Source organism: Tachypleus tridentatus, chromosome 12 (genome assembly GCF_004210375.1).
Source record: "Tachypleus tridentatus isolate NWPU-2018 chromosome 12, ASM421037v1, whole genome shotgun sequence".
Lineage (NCBI taxonomy): Eukaryota > Metazoa > Arthropoda > Merostomata > Xiphosura > Limulidae > Tachypleus > Tachypleus tridentatus.
In genome coordinates this window covers 33,423,656-33,439,481 of record NC_134836.1, presented here as the reverse complement: position 1 = coordinate 33,439,481, position 15,826 = coordinate 33,423,656, and the positions used below count along the sequence as shown (strand labels likewise).

The window sequence follows — 15,826 nt, the reverse complement described above, 5'->3', positions numbered from 1 at the left end:
GAAGGCAGCTAGTCATCATCATCCACCGCCAACTCTTGGGCTACTCTTTTACCAAATAGTAATACCGAATAGTGGGATTGATCATCACATTATAACGCCCCCACGGCTGAAAGGGCGAGCATGTTTGGCGCGACGGGGATGCGAACCCGCGACTCTCAGATTACGAGTCGTATGCCGTAACACGCTTGGACATGCCGGGCCTATATGCTTATAGTGTGTGTATGCACAAGAGTTTTACAGTTTATTAGTAGTTAATTTCCATCAAATATTGAAGCAAATACTAATAATTGGTAAATGTTACATGCATATCCCAACATTTACTATAATCCATAGTTAAACCCTCGGGTTTGATTCCCAGCGGTGGCTATAGCAGATAACCAAAACAAACAAACAATATTATAAATCCAAACGAAGAGTAAAGAAATGTTTCTGTGAACATAAATATAATATTGATTAAGAAATAAAGCATAAGCAGCTTTACTTGTTTTTGGCTCTTGGTACTATTGCACTAAAACAGAGAAAAAATAGTTATATTAGATATAGAACGTCTGAGCTCCAGCTTTAGAATAAAATTTCGAATTAGTTTTATTTAGAAAAACTTTTCAAGTTGAGAAGATTAACAACATCAGCGAAAGAAATATGAGTTGCATTTAACAATATTAATTAACCGAAGCATTTTCACACGAGATGTCACCACGATTCGATCTCTTTTTGGGTGCTTGTATGTTGGAAAAGGTGGAGTGTTATGAGCTAATTTTAAATCTTTGTAATCTGCTGATCATTGCGTATAAAATTTTAAATATTGTTATCTGGTTAATATCTCCACCTTTAATTGTCTGCATTTATTAATTTATATATATATATTTCAGGTGACGACATTGACAATATTACCATAATGTCTGACGTCGAAATGTAAGTTTTTTCTCTAAAAGTGTTATAATTTGAATAATTTTTAAAGAATAATGTAGTTTATTTCTGTTGTAAGGAAATACATTGGTAAATATTGGACAATTTGTTGGTTTTTCAGTGAAAACGGTACATAACTGCTATTGAGTTTACCCTAAAATTCGCATGTTGGAGGTTACGTACATAAAGATAGCAATAATAACCAACACGTCAAGTATTACTGCAGTGTTGGGTCCTTTAAGTTCAACATCAGGGCTGTCCTTGCATGAAAATTTGAAAACATCTTATAATTTTCAGTAAATCATCTGTTTTCCTTTTAATTTGATAAGTATTACTGTTAGTTTTCATTGCTGCTGACATTCAGTGTACAAACAAGGCACTATGTTACTTAATGTATCAGAACGGTTGGTATGGGTATTAACACTTTTACTAACAAAGTAGAGAACATTTCAACCTGTCTTTTGGTTAACCTGAATATGACCTAAGAAAGTCGAAACGTTGTTCTCTGCTTTATTAGTAAAAGTGTTAATATCCGTACCAGACGTCCTGAGATACGTTTTTACTTTCAGTGGGTTTCTTGTCATCACGAACTATGCTACTTTATTATTGTTTCAAAAATAAAACTTACTTAATTGGAACCTAGCTTGCCTTTTAAAAACCTTAAAATTTGTCCCGTTTTAAGAATGTACAATGAATTAGAGGCCTTGTATGAAATTTTTAAGAAATTCAAAAATCAAACAAGTATCCCATAATATGAAACTAACGTTTAGTTTTTACAAAGTAATCTATTCTGACTTTTTTTTATTTTGATAACTTACTTTGTATATTTAACATAATTTCCATTTAATATTGTAAGTTATCATTAAGAAGACCTCTTACTCTTCTTTATGAAGAGAAAAGTTGAAAATTGTAAGTTATGCTTGAGATTGGGGATCCAGTAACTTTGCAGTCCTACAGTGCTATGTCTGCATTATCAATTGAGGCAAAGAGGGAAACAATGCAACAAAGGGCAAATTTCATTCATTCTGTACACTTGCCTGCTGTGTAGACTTGTATTTGTAATGAATATTTGTTTGTGCCGAACATTTGTTGTTCCAAAACCTGCAAATGTGGTGAAGAATTGTTACATATTCAGTTGCACCAGTAATAACTTGAAAAGACTTGAACTCGACTTTTATTTGACACCCAGACCTCAGGTTCACCTTAACTCTTTCAGCATGGGCTCAATTCTTTGGACCAACCTTATAACCAGTTTGTACTGGTTATAGCTTTCATACTACTACTTTTAAATTAGTAAGCATATGTTTGTGAAACTAGGCAAGTATCAGTAAACGTTGCAGTGCTTTCATATGCAAAATACTCAGGTTTTTCTTTGTATTAAGTCTCAAGCAAAGTTTTTCTCTTGCCTTTATTTTCACATCTTACATTTTCAACATGCGACATAATTTTCATTGTAAGATTAAAATATTTTTATGCATCAGAAAATTTTCAAATTTTACATAAGAAATCCTTAAAATGATTGTATAGTTTTTCCAGCGTTTTCTGAGAAAAAACTTTATTATGAACGAAAAGATAAACAGTGATGACGAGAAACCCACTTGTTGAGAAATTTATATGCAAAAACGGCTCGTTTGGGCTGAGAAAACACTTTACATAGAAGAGCGAACAACGTTTCGACCTTCTTCGGTCATCGTCAGGTTCACAAAGAAAGAGGTAACTGACCGGAAGCTGACCACATGTTTGAAAGGGGTTGTGTAACTGTGTGTCGAAATGTAGAGGGCGGTATTAGATGTTTGAATATATAATTTTATTTATTATATTAATATAGGTATAAAGGCGTTCCTTTATATTGGTTTATTTTGGGTTTAAGTTGTTGTATAAGTAAGGCTTCTTTAATTTTACGTTTGTTTATGTTTGTTTCTTTATTTAGTATTTGAGTGTTTTCTATGGTTATGTTGTGTTTATTTGACTTGCAGTGTTCGAAAACGTGTGAAGGTGACTTTTATGTTCTTTGAATCTGGTTTCCATTTTCTACTTGTTTCTCAATATAGAAGTCGTGGCAGTTATCACATTGTATTTTATAAATAATGTTGGTGTGGTGTTTGTCAGTGTAGTTTTACATAGTATAGACCTCAGTTTTGTGCCGGGTTTTGAATAAATTTGGTATTAATTGAATGTCATATTTTGTGACTAATTTTTTTGCCAAATGTTGGTTATTTGTTTGCTGATGTCGGGAATATATGGTATACAGCAGTATATGGTTTCGTGGTTTTTTGATTCGTGAGCTGTATTTACTTTAGTTGGTTGATTTTGCTTTCTGTCTAGGTGTGTGCGTATAATGTTTTCTACGGTTTGTGGAGGAAACTTATTGATGTTGGTGAAGTATTGTTTTATTTTGTCTAATTCATCGTTAATTTTATCTGGTGAGCATAGTTTTATGGCTGTGTTTATTTGGTTTCTTAGTATGTTGAGTTTTTTGTTTTGTTTCATGTGCTGAGTCCCAAGGAATGTATAGTCCAGTATGGGTGATTTTTCGGTGGATTTCTGTTTGAAATTGTGTATCAGTTCTTGTAATTTTGAGGTTAAGAAATGATATTTGATTGTTTTCTTCCTGTTCACATGTGAAGTTGATGTTGGGATGTATAGAGTTAATGTGATTGAAAAAATTAAGTATGTGTTCTGTAGATTTGAACCCCGCTACCGTGTCATCTACATATCTATACCAGTATAGTGGTGGTTGTAATGCTGTGTTAATTGCTTGTGTTTCAACTTGTGTCATAAAAATATTGGCTAGAACTGGTGATACTGGGTTGCCCATGCTTAGGCCGTTTGTTTGTATATAGTTTTGGTCGTTGAACATGAAGTTTGTCTTTATCGTGGTGAATTCTATGAGGGTTGCTAACTGGTTACTGGGAATTTCTATAGTTGGGTTAGGGTCTCGGATATAGAGTTCTAAGGCTATCTTGCAGGCTTCAGTGGTTGGAACTTCTGTAAAGAGGGATATAACATCGAAACTGGCCATTAAGGCTTTATGATTAAGTTGATTTAGATTAGACTTGAAATTAAAAGAGTCTTTGATAAATGAGCTGGCTGATGTTACATATTTGGAGAATGCCCATGCTATGTATTTACCAAGGTTGTAATTAAACGATTCATATGTGGACATTATTGGTCGTAATGGACAATCTGGTTTATGAGGTTTGGGGATGCCGTATATTTGCGGTGTGCGTGAGTCGGTTTTACGTAGGTAGGAATAAAGTGTTTGTGAAATTGTGTTGGCTTTTTTCATTTGTAGTAATTTGTTCAGTTGCGTCTCGTGTGTCTTTGTTGGATTTGTGTGTATTGGTTTAAATTTGTTCGTGTCTGATAGGATGTTATTCATTTTGGATGTATTCATTCGTGTTCATTATGACTATAGCGTTACCTTTATCTGCTTTTAGAATTTTTATGTTTTTGTCTTGTTTTAGGTTTTTAATGCAATTAATGTCTCTTTTTGTAAGGTTGTTTTTCAGTTTTCTGTTTTGTGAAATTATGTTGATGGTTTTGTGAGAAAATTCTTTGAAAAAAATCGTTTAAGATGTTGTTTTAGGTGTTTCTGGAAAATATAAATTTGTAATTTTACCTGGGAAGGTTGGCTGTTGGATGTCAATAAAATTATCTAAGTTGTCTTCTTTCTGTTGGTTGTTTTTGGTTGTTTCCTTGTTTTTGTTCTTGAATATTATCCTACTTTGTGTAAATAGTGTATACCAAAGTACCTTTAATTTTTATTGGAATTTTGGCAATTTACTGAACATGTGTAGTACAACAATTTACAAAAAGAACTATGCTTTATTTTCGTATTGCAAGGTTCTGTCTGTTAACCCTTATCCTTTAACTTTACTTTTTGAATATTCTCTTTGTCACTTTAGGTTGAATGGTCCATTACAGTTTTGTTGTCTTTTTTCTTTGAATTGTTCAGATGTATCTGTTTAAGGATTATGTGGAAGAGCATGCAATAGAAAGTCTCTCAAAATATGAAACAGTTAACTAAATTCTTTTGTATCTGTTAAATATTTTTCCTTTAGGTTTTTTGTTTACTTCCATGCTCTTATGTACTGTTTACTTTGAAAAGTTGGTTATTGAAGAATAATTCTAGGGCTATTTTTATAGGTAACTTATATTTGTAAACATATGTTTTGCACTAAACTGTGTTTCAACATTGGTTTCAAGGTGTGCTTTTTGTGTTAGCGGCACTTGAATATTGTATGCATTTAATACAAAAATCTTTGTTTTACTGGCTGTTTATGATTAATTGGGTTCAATGCTTGATATGAATAAAATAGGATTAGCTTTTAAGTTGAACTAGTGAGTTTTCAGCTTTGATGGCTTAGTAGGTGATGTTACACAAGTTTAATCTATATCAAGAATTTTAAAGCAAAATTTTGAATTTTACACAACAAATATTATTCCTAAATATAAAAATAAAACAAACTGAGGTTTTGGTATGTGTAAAGTGAATATTTGTGAAAAATCTGTTTTTTGCAACTTTATCAAATTGACAAAAGAATTATTATATGCTTTACACAAGAAAAATTGTTCCTAAGTATAGAAGAAAAAATTGTTCTAAGAATCCAGTACCTTTAAGGTTACATAATTTTCATGAAAATAATGTTGCATGTACCTTTACTAATGAACATTAGAATTAATATATACAGGGTGGCCTGTAAGTCTCTACCCATATGTTATCATGTTATATTCAATTACACATTTATTATAATTTTTTTTAAAATCAGAAATATGACCAATTTAAGCCCATTTACACTTGAAAATGTCTCACAGAACATGGTGTCGCATAATATTATGCAGTGAGGAGGGACAGCACACAGATAAACTGGATACATAAGATATATGGATGGGGAGGGACTTGCGGGCCACCCTGTATATTCTCATAACTAAATTAATTTAGGTGATTATACAGTGGTATAAAACAGACTTAAAAGCCTCACAAAATTAATATATGCTGCACATATTTATATCTCAAATCTTTTTTATTCTTAGTTATTAAGATTTTAACTTTCATCAGCAGAGAAGGTGCAGTGGCTGGGACCATGGACGTTAACACAGCCCTACAAGAAGTTCTCAAGTTGGCTTTAATACATGATGGCTTGGCACGTGGCCTTCACGAAGCAGCAAAAGCTTTGGACAAGTAAGAGTTTCATTTTAGTTTGTAAAGTTAGTTAAATAAGTTAATGGAATTTTGTTTTCAATTCAGAGATGTGTTTAGTAAATATTATCTCCAAATAGATTATCTTGAGGGTTTGTCTAGTGTAACACCAAATACTAATGTTTTCATAAACACTGGATTTATATGCAACTTAATTTTGTGATAATGTTTTTATTGTAGCTAAGGCACTGTCTTAAGAGTTTTAATTTGTTCCAAGGCATAATGTAATACTTCCATTTTTCACAATCCAGTCAATTTCATGTTTTTCTTCATCCTTACCATTTTTCTTATTCACCTGGAAATACTCTTTGATTTGTGGCAGCTTGCATAACCTCCCATTCACTAATTGGACTTTGAGTGCCTTGTCTTCAGGTTTCACACCTTGCATTCACTTTCTGCACAATAGGTTATTTTGTTTTAGGGATCATGGCTTTTTTGGCACATCTTCTACTTGGCCTCTACAGTGGAATGTTTCTCTTCTACTCTTCTCATTAATCAGTCTTCTTCTTTCCTTTCTGGGGAATTTTGTTCTCCAACACTACCTCTGGCATTTTCTTGTCCTCCCATACTAGGTTTCTATCTTTTTATGAATGCTTTGCTTTTGAGATGGGAGGCATCTCTGATTGGTGGTCTTACTTCTGGCTCTTGGTCCACAGAAGATCATCCTCTACTTGTCACACCTTTGAATTGCTTGTTATCCATCAGACATCCTCATATTTTCTTTCAATCTTTGTGTATCATTTAGTTTTGATTCATTTAGACAATTCTAATATTATGTTTCAAGTCAACTGTTAAGGGAGCATACACTCTGGGTCTTTTTGTTTCCTGAAACTGGACCTCCTTCTTTGGGTCTATTCCAGTTAGGTGAGTTTAATAACCCATAGTTCTGGGTGCACTGAGCATCATCACAACCTGTTTTTTATGATGAGACTGTGTACTCCACACAGTATAAATCCTAAACTCAAGTTTTCTGTTGATCTGTTCTCAACTTGATACCATATAATGCCTCTACTTAAGGCATCCTCTCTTTTGGTTTTCTGTGCCTCATACCCAATCTGGGAGATGGGTAGAGACTGATTGTAGAGGAGGTGATTGTAAAAGGTAAGGTCTGAGCAAGCCATCCACCTGCATTTGCCTCTTCTATTCTTCTAAAGGGTGAAAAGTATATTTTGGATGTGTTCTCACATGGGTATGTCCCTATTGAGCTTCTGCCATTGGGTGTCATATCCTATGGGCTTCATTTGAGCACTTAAGTAATCTTGCCACCATCTTAATGTGGAATTCAAGCTATTCTGTGTAAGAAGATGAGTATTTATGTACAAATGGCTCGTTTGGGTTGAGAATATATTTTACATAAAGGGGCGAACAACGTTTCGACCTTCTTCGGTCATCGTCAGGTTCACAAAGAAAGGAAGAGGTAGCTGACCAGAAGTTGACCACATGTTTGAAAGGAGTTGTGTAACTGAGTGTTGGAATGTAGAGGGCATGCTTAGTTTGAATATATAATTTTATATTATTTGTCTTATTATTATTATATTATTTTTAATATGGGTATAAAGACATTCCTTTGTATTGGTTTATTTTGGGCTTCAGTTGTTGTATAAGTAAGGCTTCTTTAATTTTGTGTTTGTTTATGTTTGTTTCTTTATTTAGTATTTGCGTGTTTTCTATGGTTATGTTGTGTTTATTTGATTTGCAGTGTTCGAAAACGTGAAGGTGACTTTTTATGTTCTTTGAATCTGGTTTCCATTTTTCTACTTGTTTCTCCAATATAGAGGTCATGGCAGTTATCACATTGTATTTTATAAATAATGTTGGTGTGGTGGTTGTCAGTGTAGTTTTTACATAGTATAGACCTCAATTTTGTGCCTGGTTTTTGAATAAATTTGGTATTAACTGGAATGTCATATTTTGCCAAATGTTGGTTTTATTTCTGCTGATGTCGGGAATATATGGTTTTGTGATTTTTTTGATTCGTGAAATATATTTACTTTTGTTGGTTGATTTTGCTTTCTGTCTAGGTGTGTGCATATAATGTTTTCAAATAAACACAGCCATAAAACTATGCTCACCAGATAAAATTAACGATGAATTAGACAAAATAAAACAATACTTCATCAACATCAATAAGTTTCCTCCACAAACCGTTGTAAACTGAAGTGAAAACTATTCTGGAAAGTCTTAATATTGAGTTAGTTACTTCAATGTGATGACGAGAAAAGCGTTTTATTAAGATAGTATTTACAACCATTTTTCTTTTGTTTAGTTTTCTGGTTAAGTAACTTCCCATAGAAATAATTTTATGTGGACATTTTCTGTAATATGATCTATGTATAAAAGAATGTTGAGTTATTCCCAACAAATATATTTTATCTCTTAAAACAAATGAACATGTTAATGTACTAAATAGGTAACTTAAGAATATATAAACATCATTTTTTTCACTCCATTAGCCATCATGTTTTAACATCTATGTTGACAAATTGGTGTACTTAAAATTATCTTGATGATTTGTAATAGCTGATAGACAGTTATGTAAATACTTTAACCATCTTCATCCTTCCAACTATGAAAATTTGGCTCCCTCTACTGAATGTTTGGGAAGAAAAATTCAATACCCACCTGAGGAAAGATGTGCTGTTTAAATCTTTATGATGTTTGCCAGAAGTTACTTCAGACTTCACAGATGTGTCCTTTAATGACTTTTCAGATTAACTTCTTTAATAATCAGTTTTGGTTTTTTTTTTTAGAACTGCAATAAATAGTGACACATTGCTTGTACAGAATTCATAAGTTTTTATGCAACAATAGGAGTTAGTATTAAATGGATGTAATTTATTCATTCTACACAATTTTATCCTAATGCATATTAAGCTATTTTTTTAAGTTATTAACTTCCTAAATTTGTAGAGTAAGTGAATTAATATATTGAAGTGTTTCCTGTGTTTAGTTTGGCAGAAAATTTTTAAATAACTGATTGTTGTTTACTAGGCGTCAAGCTCATCTCTGTGTTTTGGCAACAAATTGCGACGAAGCAATGTATATAAAATTAGTGGAAGCTCTTTGTGCTGAACACCAGATTAATCTTATTAAGGTAAGGTTTTTTGAATCCTTGTTGAGAATCTCAATTCAATCATCTACATTATACTAAATTTATTTTTAAAAACTATTGTGATAAACTTATTAAAAGTGAAAATTTTGTCTTTGATATGAGTTATCTTGTATGAACAAGTTATCTGTTGAAATGTTTACACAGGTTGTAAGCCTTGAATTTTAAAATTTATTTTTTGAGAAACTGGATTAAATATCCTGTGATAAAAATGCTCCTTTTTTCTGATGGGTTAAGTGCAGATTTGTCTGTTTCTATGGAATATTTGAAAATAAAAAAGTTCACTTTGTTAGTGTTTTTCTACTGTAGGTGGACAGTAACAAAAAGCTTGGGGAGTGGGCTGGACTTTGTAAAATTGATAAGGAAGGCAAAGCTAGAAAGGTAGTAGGATGCAGCTGTGTTGTAGTGAAGGTAGGGAAAAATTAACCAATCATAGTAATTTTTTAGGTTTTCGTGTAATATCTATCCATGAACAGTGGTTTAAAATGTTTTAGGTATTATCAAAACAAATTTCCCAGCTTACTCTACTTTGTCAATTTCATTTTTTTTTACCTTATAAAAAACATTTTACTTGTATTTTAAAAAGAATTAGATCAGATTTTTATACATATATACACATAAATATACAGAAAACATTGAATATAATTTTTGTATATATTTTTACATCTGTAGTTTCTATAAATTAGCTTCGTAACATTTTTTATTTTTGCCATGTCTAATTATGTCAGTTTTTAAAATATTTTAGTGGAGATATATTTGATGCATACTGGAAACTTGTCTTAGTTGAACTTATTTAAGAAAAGCCTTAAGTATAAGAAATTATAAAAACATTTGTACTTTGCTGTTAAGTGCAATAGTTTTTAGAATTATTTAAAATGTATAATTTTAAACTTTGTGAACTAGCACAGTACTTTGAAACTAAGAAATGCTTAAACACTGCTTGACAGTACACATAAATTAATGTTGTTTAAAATCTCAATAGATTTTTAGGCTTTTGTCTATTACCACAAAAATAGCCTGCCTTTCATCATTTAGGTTTGTGTGCTGTAAGCTAATTTTGAAAATATAAACTCCGTTTATATTTTCATGCTACCATTGAAAATAATTTAAGACTACAAGCATATCTTTAATCAATGTACAGACCTTATTGTTTTGATTTATTGGCAGGTTAGACCACAGATGCATGTATATGATTTTGTATATATATAAATATTGAATTTACCACAAGTAGAATAAGTTCTAATAAATACTAATTACAGCTGTGTTAGTTTGTAGGATTTAGACATGTTACAGTAAGTGATTCCAAATTTGAAAGAATTTGGCATTTTTAGTTAGTACAACAGATTTTGGTTTATAATATTTATAATGCTTGATGATGTTCTATTACAGGATTATGGTAAAGAAACGCAAGCCCATGATGTGTTGAATGAATATTTCAAGTCTAAACGAGGTTAAAGGCTTCATATGTATACAGAGTAAAAGCTTTCAATAAAGATTTTGTCATATCTTTTCAGTGTGTTTTTTTTTCCAAGAACGTTTCATATTTAACCCTTTCAAAATGAGTTTTTGATTGTGTTAATATGTTTACAAGCTTTTGTACAAAAAATATCTTGAATTAAGTATTAATATTTTTTAGTTAAAGATTTTCATTTTAAAATAAAAATACATTGCATCAGAAAATTTTCAAATATTACACACAAAATGTTTATAACCTCCAGATACTTCATCTGTTATTTTTGCCATTGAATCAATCTCTGTGTGGGTTTGGTTGATTTGAATGACCTGGTAACTACTGTACAGAATCAGGAAATATACATATAAATTAATTTTTTTCTTTCTAAAGTGGCTACACATATTGATTGAAAACACAAATATTCAGTGTAAATAGCTTAAATATCTTGCACATCTGTGTATAATATTTGTTTTTATAGTATTGACCTTTGCTATATGGAAACCAACACATTGCCTTCTTTTCATTCAAGAAGTTAATCACATTCCAACCTTCACTTTGCCAATAATTTGTGATGTAATGAAATCTTAGTTACGAACAATACTGAGTGAAATTTACATATATTAATAGCTGCAGTAAATTTTATGAAACATAGTATCTGGCTACATGTTTCATATTTCACTGAATGATATTAACATAGCAAGTTTACTCTGCCTGAAATTTCACTGAAACAACATACTTCCTTGTAAAAGAAATGTACACCTGGCTTGGAATTTTCAAATTACAGTGCATAAGAATCTGGGTTAATTGATTTTAAAACTACTTACATAATACTTATGTTTGAAGTTAACTGTTTGTCAAAATGTAATAGTTCTTGTTTGTATACAGATAGATAATCTACTCTTGTCTGAGCAACTGTATTGTTAGCTTTAAAGTTCCATATCCATAAAAGGCTACTAAGATTAGCTGTCTTAAATTTGTTTAGAGTCTCCACACAAGCATTAACACCCAGGTGTCTTCTTTACTGCTTGGGAATGACTGTTTTCACTTTGAAAGTGATTAAAACCAGGTCTAGTGTTAGAACATCGTAACATAGCCTGAATTACATATCTCTAAGGAGTCAATCATCCATTCTTGTGACTGATAGTTCCTTCAGTACTTTTACAATATTTTTTTTTCTTTCTCATCAATATTTTATCTCTTCTAGTCCAGTGTTATAAATGCAAATAAATATTGAGTTACTCCTTCAGCTACTGACTTGTTTTTATAATATAGGGGAACTGTGATAATACTAAACTTCTTTGTGTAAGCATCATTCAAAGCCTGCAGCTGAAGAAGAGAGACTCACTTTTTTCAGTTGTGCATGCCCCTCGGTGTGGATTCCTGTATGTGGTGAGGGGATCTCCCAGGGAAGGTTCTGTTCTTTCAGGTTACCCATGTGTTTGCCGTGCATGGCGACCCGTGAAGGGGAGGAGAGGATCCTGGTGGTTGAGGGGGTCCAACCCTAACACACCACTTTGGCCTTGAATTCCTGTAGATGGATGGCCCCCATGGGCTAGGGTCAACCAAATACCAGTGTTGATAGTTCTTAACAGGTGTTGTGGACATTGTGTCTGATCCTGGTGTTTGGGTATAGTACTCACGAAACTCTAGTGTTGCTGCAGTGTCCTTGATTAGCATTGTAATGCGTCTCCATGGTGGGTGGGCACTGAAATTTTTTTCCCTATGAATCCTCCAAATGAAAATTTAAATAAAATAGTGAAAAAACAGTCAATAGCTAAACGACCACATCTTGAAGACTGATCAGCAATCTTCAACATCTGTATCACCAGTTGTACCTCATTTTCTTTTAGAGAAACCTTTAGGGCAATTATCCCACTTTTTTATTCTGGAGGGACTTGCTGGCTCTCAAGTCAGTAAAGAAACTTCAATCTGGATACATATTGGTTGAAACATCCTCATCCCAACACAATGAACTTCTCTTGAATTCAAAGACAATTGGGGATATACCTATTGAGGTTACATCTCATGCTACTTTGAATTCATCATGAGGAGTTATTGTTGAGAGGGATTTGAAGAACATCCCTGAGTCAGAGATTCTCCCTGGTTTCTCCACTCAAGGATTTTCTGCAGTAGGGTGCACCTCCACTTGCAAAGATGGAATTACACTGCTGACAAATATCCTTCTTTTGACATTTACATCACCACGTGCACCTGCCACCATCAAGGAAGGTTATCTAAATTGCAGGGCACGGCTGTACATTCCAAACGTTCTTTAGTGTTTCCAGTGTCAGAGATTTGGCCACTCAAAGATGTCATGGTTCCCTGACATGTGCTCGTTGTGGTGGCAAGGACTACGATGCCTATGAGTGTGAAACGGACCCTCACTGCATTAATTACAATGGCTCTCAACCATCATACTTTTGTTCTTGCCCTAAATGGTTGGAGGAAAAAGAGGTGCAGCATTTAAAAATGACACATAACATTAGTTATTCTGAGGCTCGGATTTTGCTGTCCGCCACTTCATCTTGGACATATGCTGCTGCACTTCGTTCCACAACTACAGTGGGAGTACAGACAGATCTCTGCCTCCAAGAGAATTGTTCTCAAAACAAATTAAAAGTCTTTTTACCTCCATGGCTAAAAAGTTGAATCAACTACAACACCTATTTCTGTCCCTAACATACATTCCAGCAAATCCCAGGATCCACTTCCTTTGGTTCCAGATATGGGCATTTCCTCAGGTACTTCTCCCACCCCAAGATGTAAAACAATCATCTTCCAGCAACAAGGAGCTGCCCAATTGACCCAGGGCAGGATCCATGGAGGTCGACAGACCTTCCTCGAATAATGACAATAAAGAAAAAAGATGTGGTCATGAACAGAAGGGCTATCCACCCAGTTCACTTACACATAAATAAAAATGGCCATCTTGATACAATAAGAGCTGTGGAGGTTTATGTTCTAATCTGGATGACATCAAAGCACTGATTGCTTCCCACTATCCTGTATGTCTTTCCTTACAGGAAACATTTCTGAAACCTGCCAATAGTCACCTTTCAGCAGTTTTCTATGTACAGAAATGACAGGATGTGTGATGGAGGGGTGGCACTAATGGTTGATCAGCATTTTGAGATTTCCTATTTTTAGGCATGTTTTTACATTGTTTCCAAAATAGTACCTCTCATATCACTGTTTGCTTTCATTATTTTTATGCTAAACAATTAATTCGTTTTTCCAATTTGATGCATCATTTTTTCTTCAGTTTATTTGAAAATGAATGGAAACTACTTAACCTTTCAATATAAATTCTTTGTTAGAATCACTCACTTTGTTTTTCTTTATGCAACAAAATGATCATGAAAACATTTGACTGGACTTCATGTATGCACTTAATTTGAATAAGTATATTTCTGTGATTTTTTAAAAACGTTTGTATTTTCTTGATTTTGTATAGAGACAAGTCTTCCATCAATTAAGAAAAAGGGGGGGATAGCTTAAACAGCTTTAAAAAAAAAAAAACAGTTTATCATACTTAGCCCAGTTGTCCAATTTACTGCTTCTATTTGGCCCACTCTCAAATTTATTTAGGGAGCACATAAGGTAATGTTACCACAACCAATTAGCAATTAGGGTGGATGGGAATGTTGGGCATATTTACTGTTTCTTTTAATAAGCTCACTTGACAATTTGGTCCTTACTTGTTCTCAATCTTTAGGGATGTTTATCAGTTGTTTTTTTTAATTAGATGAGAATATCATGCTATAACTAACCATACTTATGAAAAGATTAAAAGTTCCAGGCTTTGATCAGAAAGGATAACCCTGCAATAGTGACATTACTATACCCACTATTATTAAATCCCTTATTGGCTTGACATGGGATTTTGTTAGCTTCACTAAGGAAGCTTTGTGGCATTTGTATTCTTGCAACTAAATGTTTATACTGTCCTTAAAAGATGTCATCTGTATGACTTATGTTGCAATTTGAGTGTAAAGTCTGAATGTGAAATTACCATGTGTGTCACAGTTGAAGTTCCGTAGTAAGCATGAGACTGTTCCACTAAGATTTTGTATCAAACATGAACTTTTGTCACACATTTTCTGATTTATTAATTCACAGATTCGTTTTTTCAGCCAGTGGTACTCTCCTTTGTAACATTTTTTTCTATACACTAAATCTTCCAGTATTTACAAGATTGTGAAACACAGCCTAGTAAATTTTGGCAAGTAGAGTAACCAAGTGGTATCTCTTCTATTTTCTTCAACCTCATACATGACACTTTTCCTTCCTTTTCACTTACTATCCAGCTAAGCGCATTCAATTAACTTAAGGTTAGCATCTCAGTTTATAAGGTAGATGTCTACAATTAGGATAGAAATTACTTTATACATGTTAAATGTTTGTCCTCAGTAATGAATAAACATGCTTCAGCTGTTGAACAATACTTCTCAATGAAAATGTCTTCTACATTTTACAAAGAACAACAGAATAAAATGAGCACACATTAAATGAATTTTTTCTTTTAAGATATAAAATTTCATAACCAAATTACAGGTTCTAATTTCTATTTCAAAAGCCTAGCTTTCAGATATTACTTGTTATTCATGTCTATAATATCCCAAAGCTCTCATTAGCACCCACTACTCCTGGCTTAAACACAACTACTTTCAAATACTGTATACCTTAACAGTGCCTTACAATAACTGCTGCTCACTGAAAACCCTTTGACTTGTTTATAGCTACAGTTGCCACATGTGAATAAAAAGATATTATTCAGAAATATTAATAAATGTGGGTGAACTTATGGCATAATTTCAATTGAAAATTATTTTGGTTCCAATGCTTCTGTAGTATAGAGAAGGATTTCATATATTCAAGTGTTACACATTTGAATAAACACAATTTTTAGGAAGATTTAGAAATCCATTTGTTGTGAAGCATATTATTAGATGAATTCACAGAATAAAAAATATGAATACACTTAAGATGTTCAGTTAATAAAACGAATAAAACATTTTTTGCACAATATAAAAATGGTATTTGTTTTTAAAATAATGAGATATGGTGTTTACCAGTCTTTACAAGTGCAAGATTTGAAGTTCTTAGTAAAATATTATACCTTACACACATATTAGAAGATAAAACTAAAGATGAG

The 15,826-nt window shown here is 32.8% G+C and overlaps 1 protein-coding gene across 2 annotated transcripts; it reads left to right on the top strand.

Annotated features, from left to right (window-relative positions):
- Positions 1–626: 626 nt before the first annotated feature.
- On the top strand, positions 627–10,725 carry LOC143235558 (small ribosomal subunit protein eS12-like). Of its 2 annotated transcripts, none has more exons than XM_076473804.1 (6): positions 627–735; positions 870–912; positions 5,972–6,091; positions 9,101–9,203; positions 9,528–9,629; positions 10,608–10,725. In XM_076473804.1, the coding sequence occupies exons 2-6, from the start codon at positions 896–898 to the stop codon at positions 10,671–10,673; spliced, it is 408 nt and encodes a 135-aa protein (XP_076329919.1). In that variant the 5' UTR covers positions 627–735; positions 870–895; the 3' UTR covers positions 10,674–10,725. The 2 variants fall into 2 exon arrangements, with proteins under 2 accessions (XP_076329919.1, XP_076329918.1); XM_076473803.1 differs by having other exon boundaries at positions 639–735; positions 5,969–6,091.
- Positions 10,726–15,826: the final 5,101 nt, after the last annotated feature.

Excerpts from the sequence above, each read along its gene's own strand:
- LOC143235558 (XM_076473803.1), top strand. Across the intron at positions 6,092-9,100 it reads GCAGCAAAAGCTTTGGACAA|GCGTCAAGCTCATCTCTGTG; the intron begins GTAAGAGTTTCA and ends GTTGTTTACTAG. Across the intron at positions 9,630-10,607 it reads GCAGCTGTGTTGTAGTGAAG|GATTATGGTAAAGAAACGCA; the intron begins GTAGGGAAAAAT and ends GTTCTATTACAG.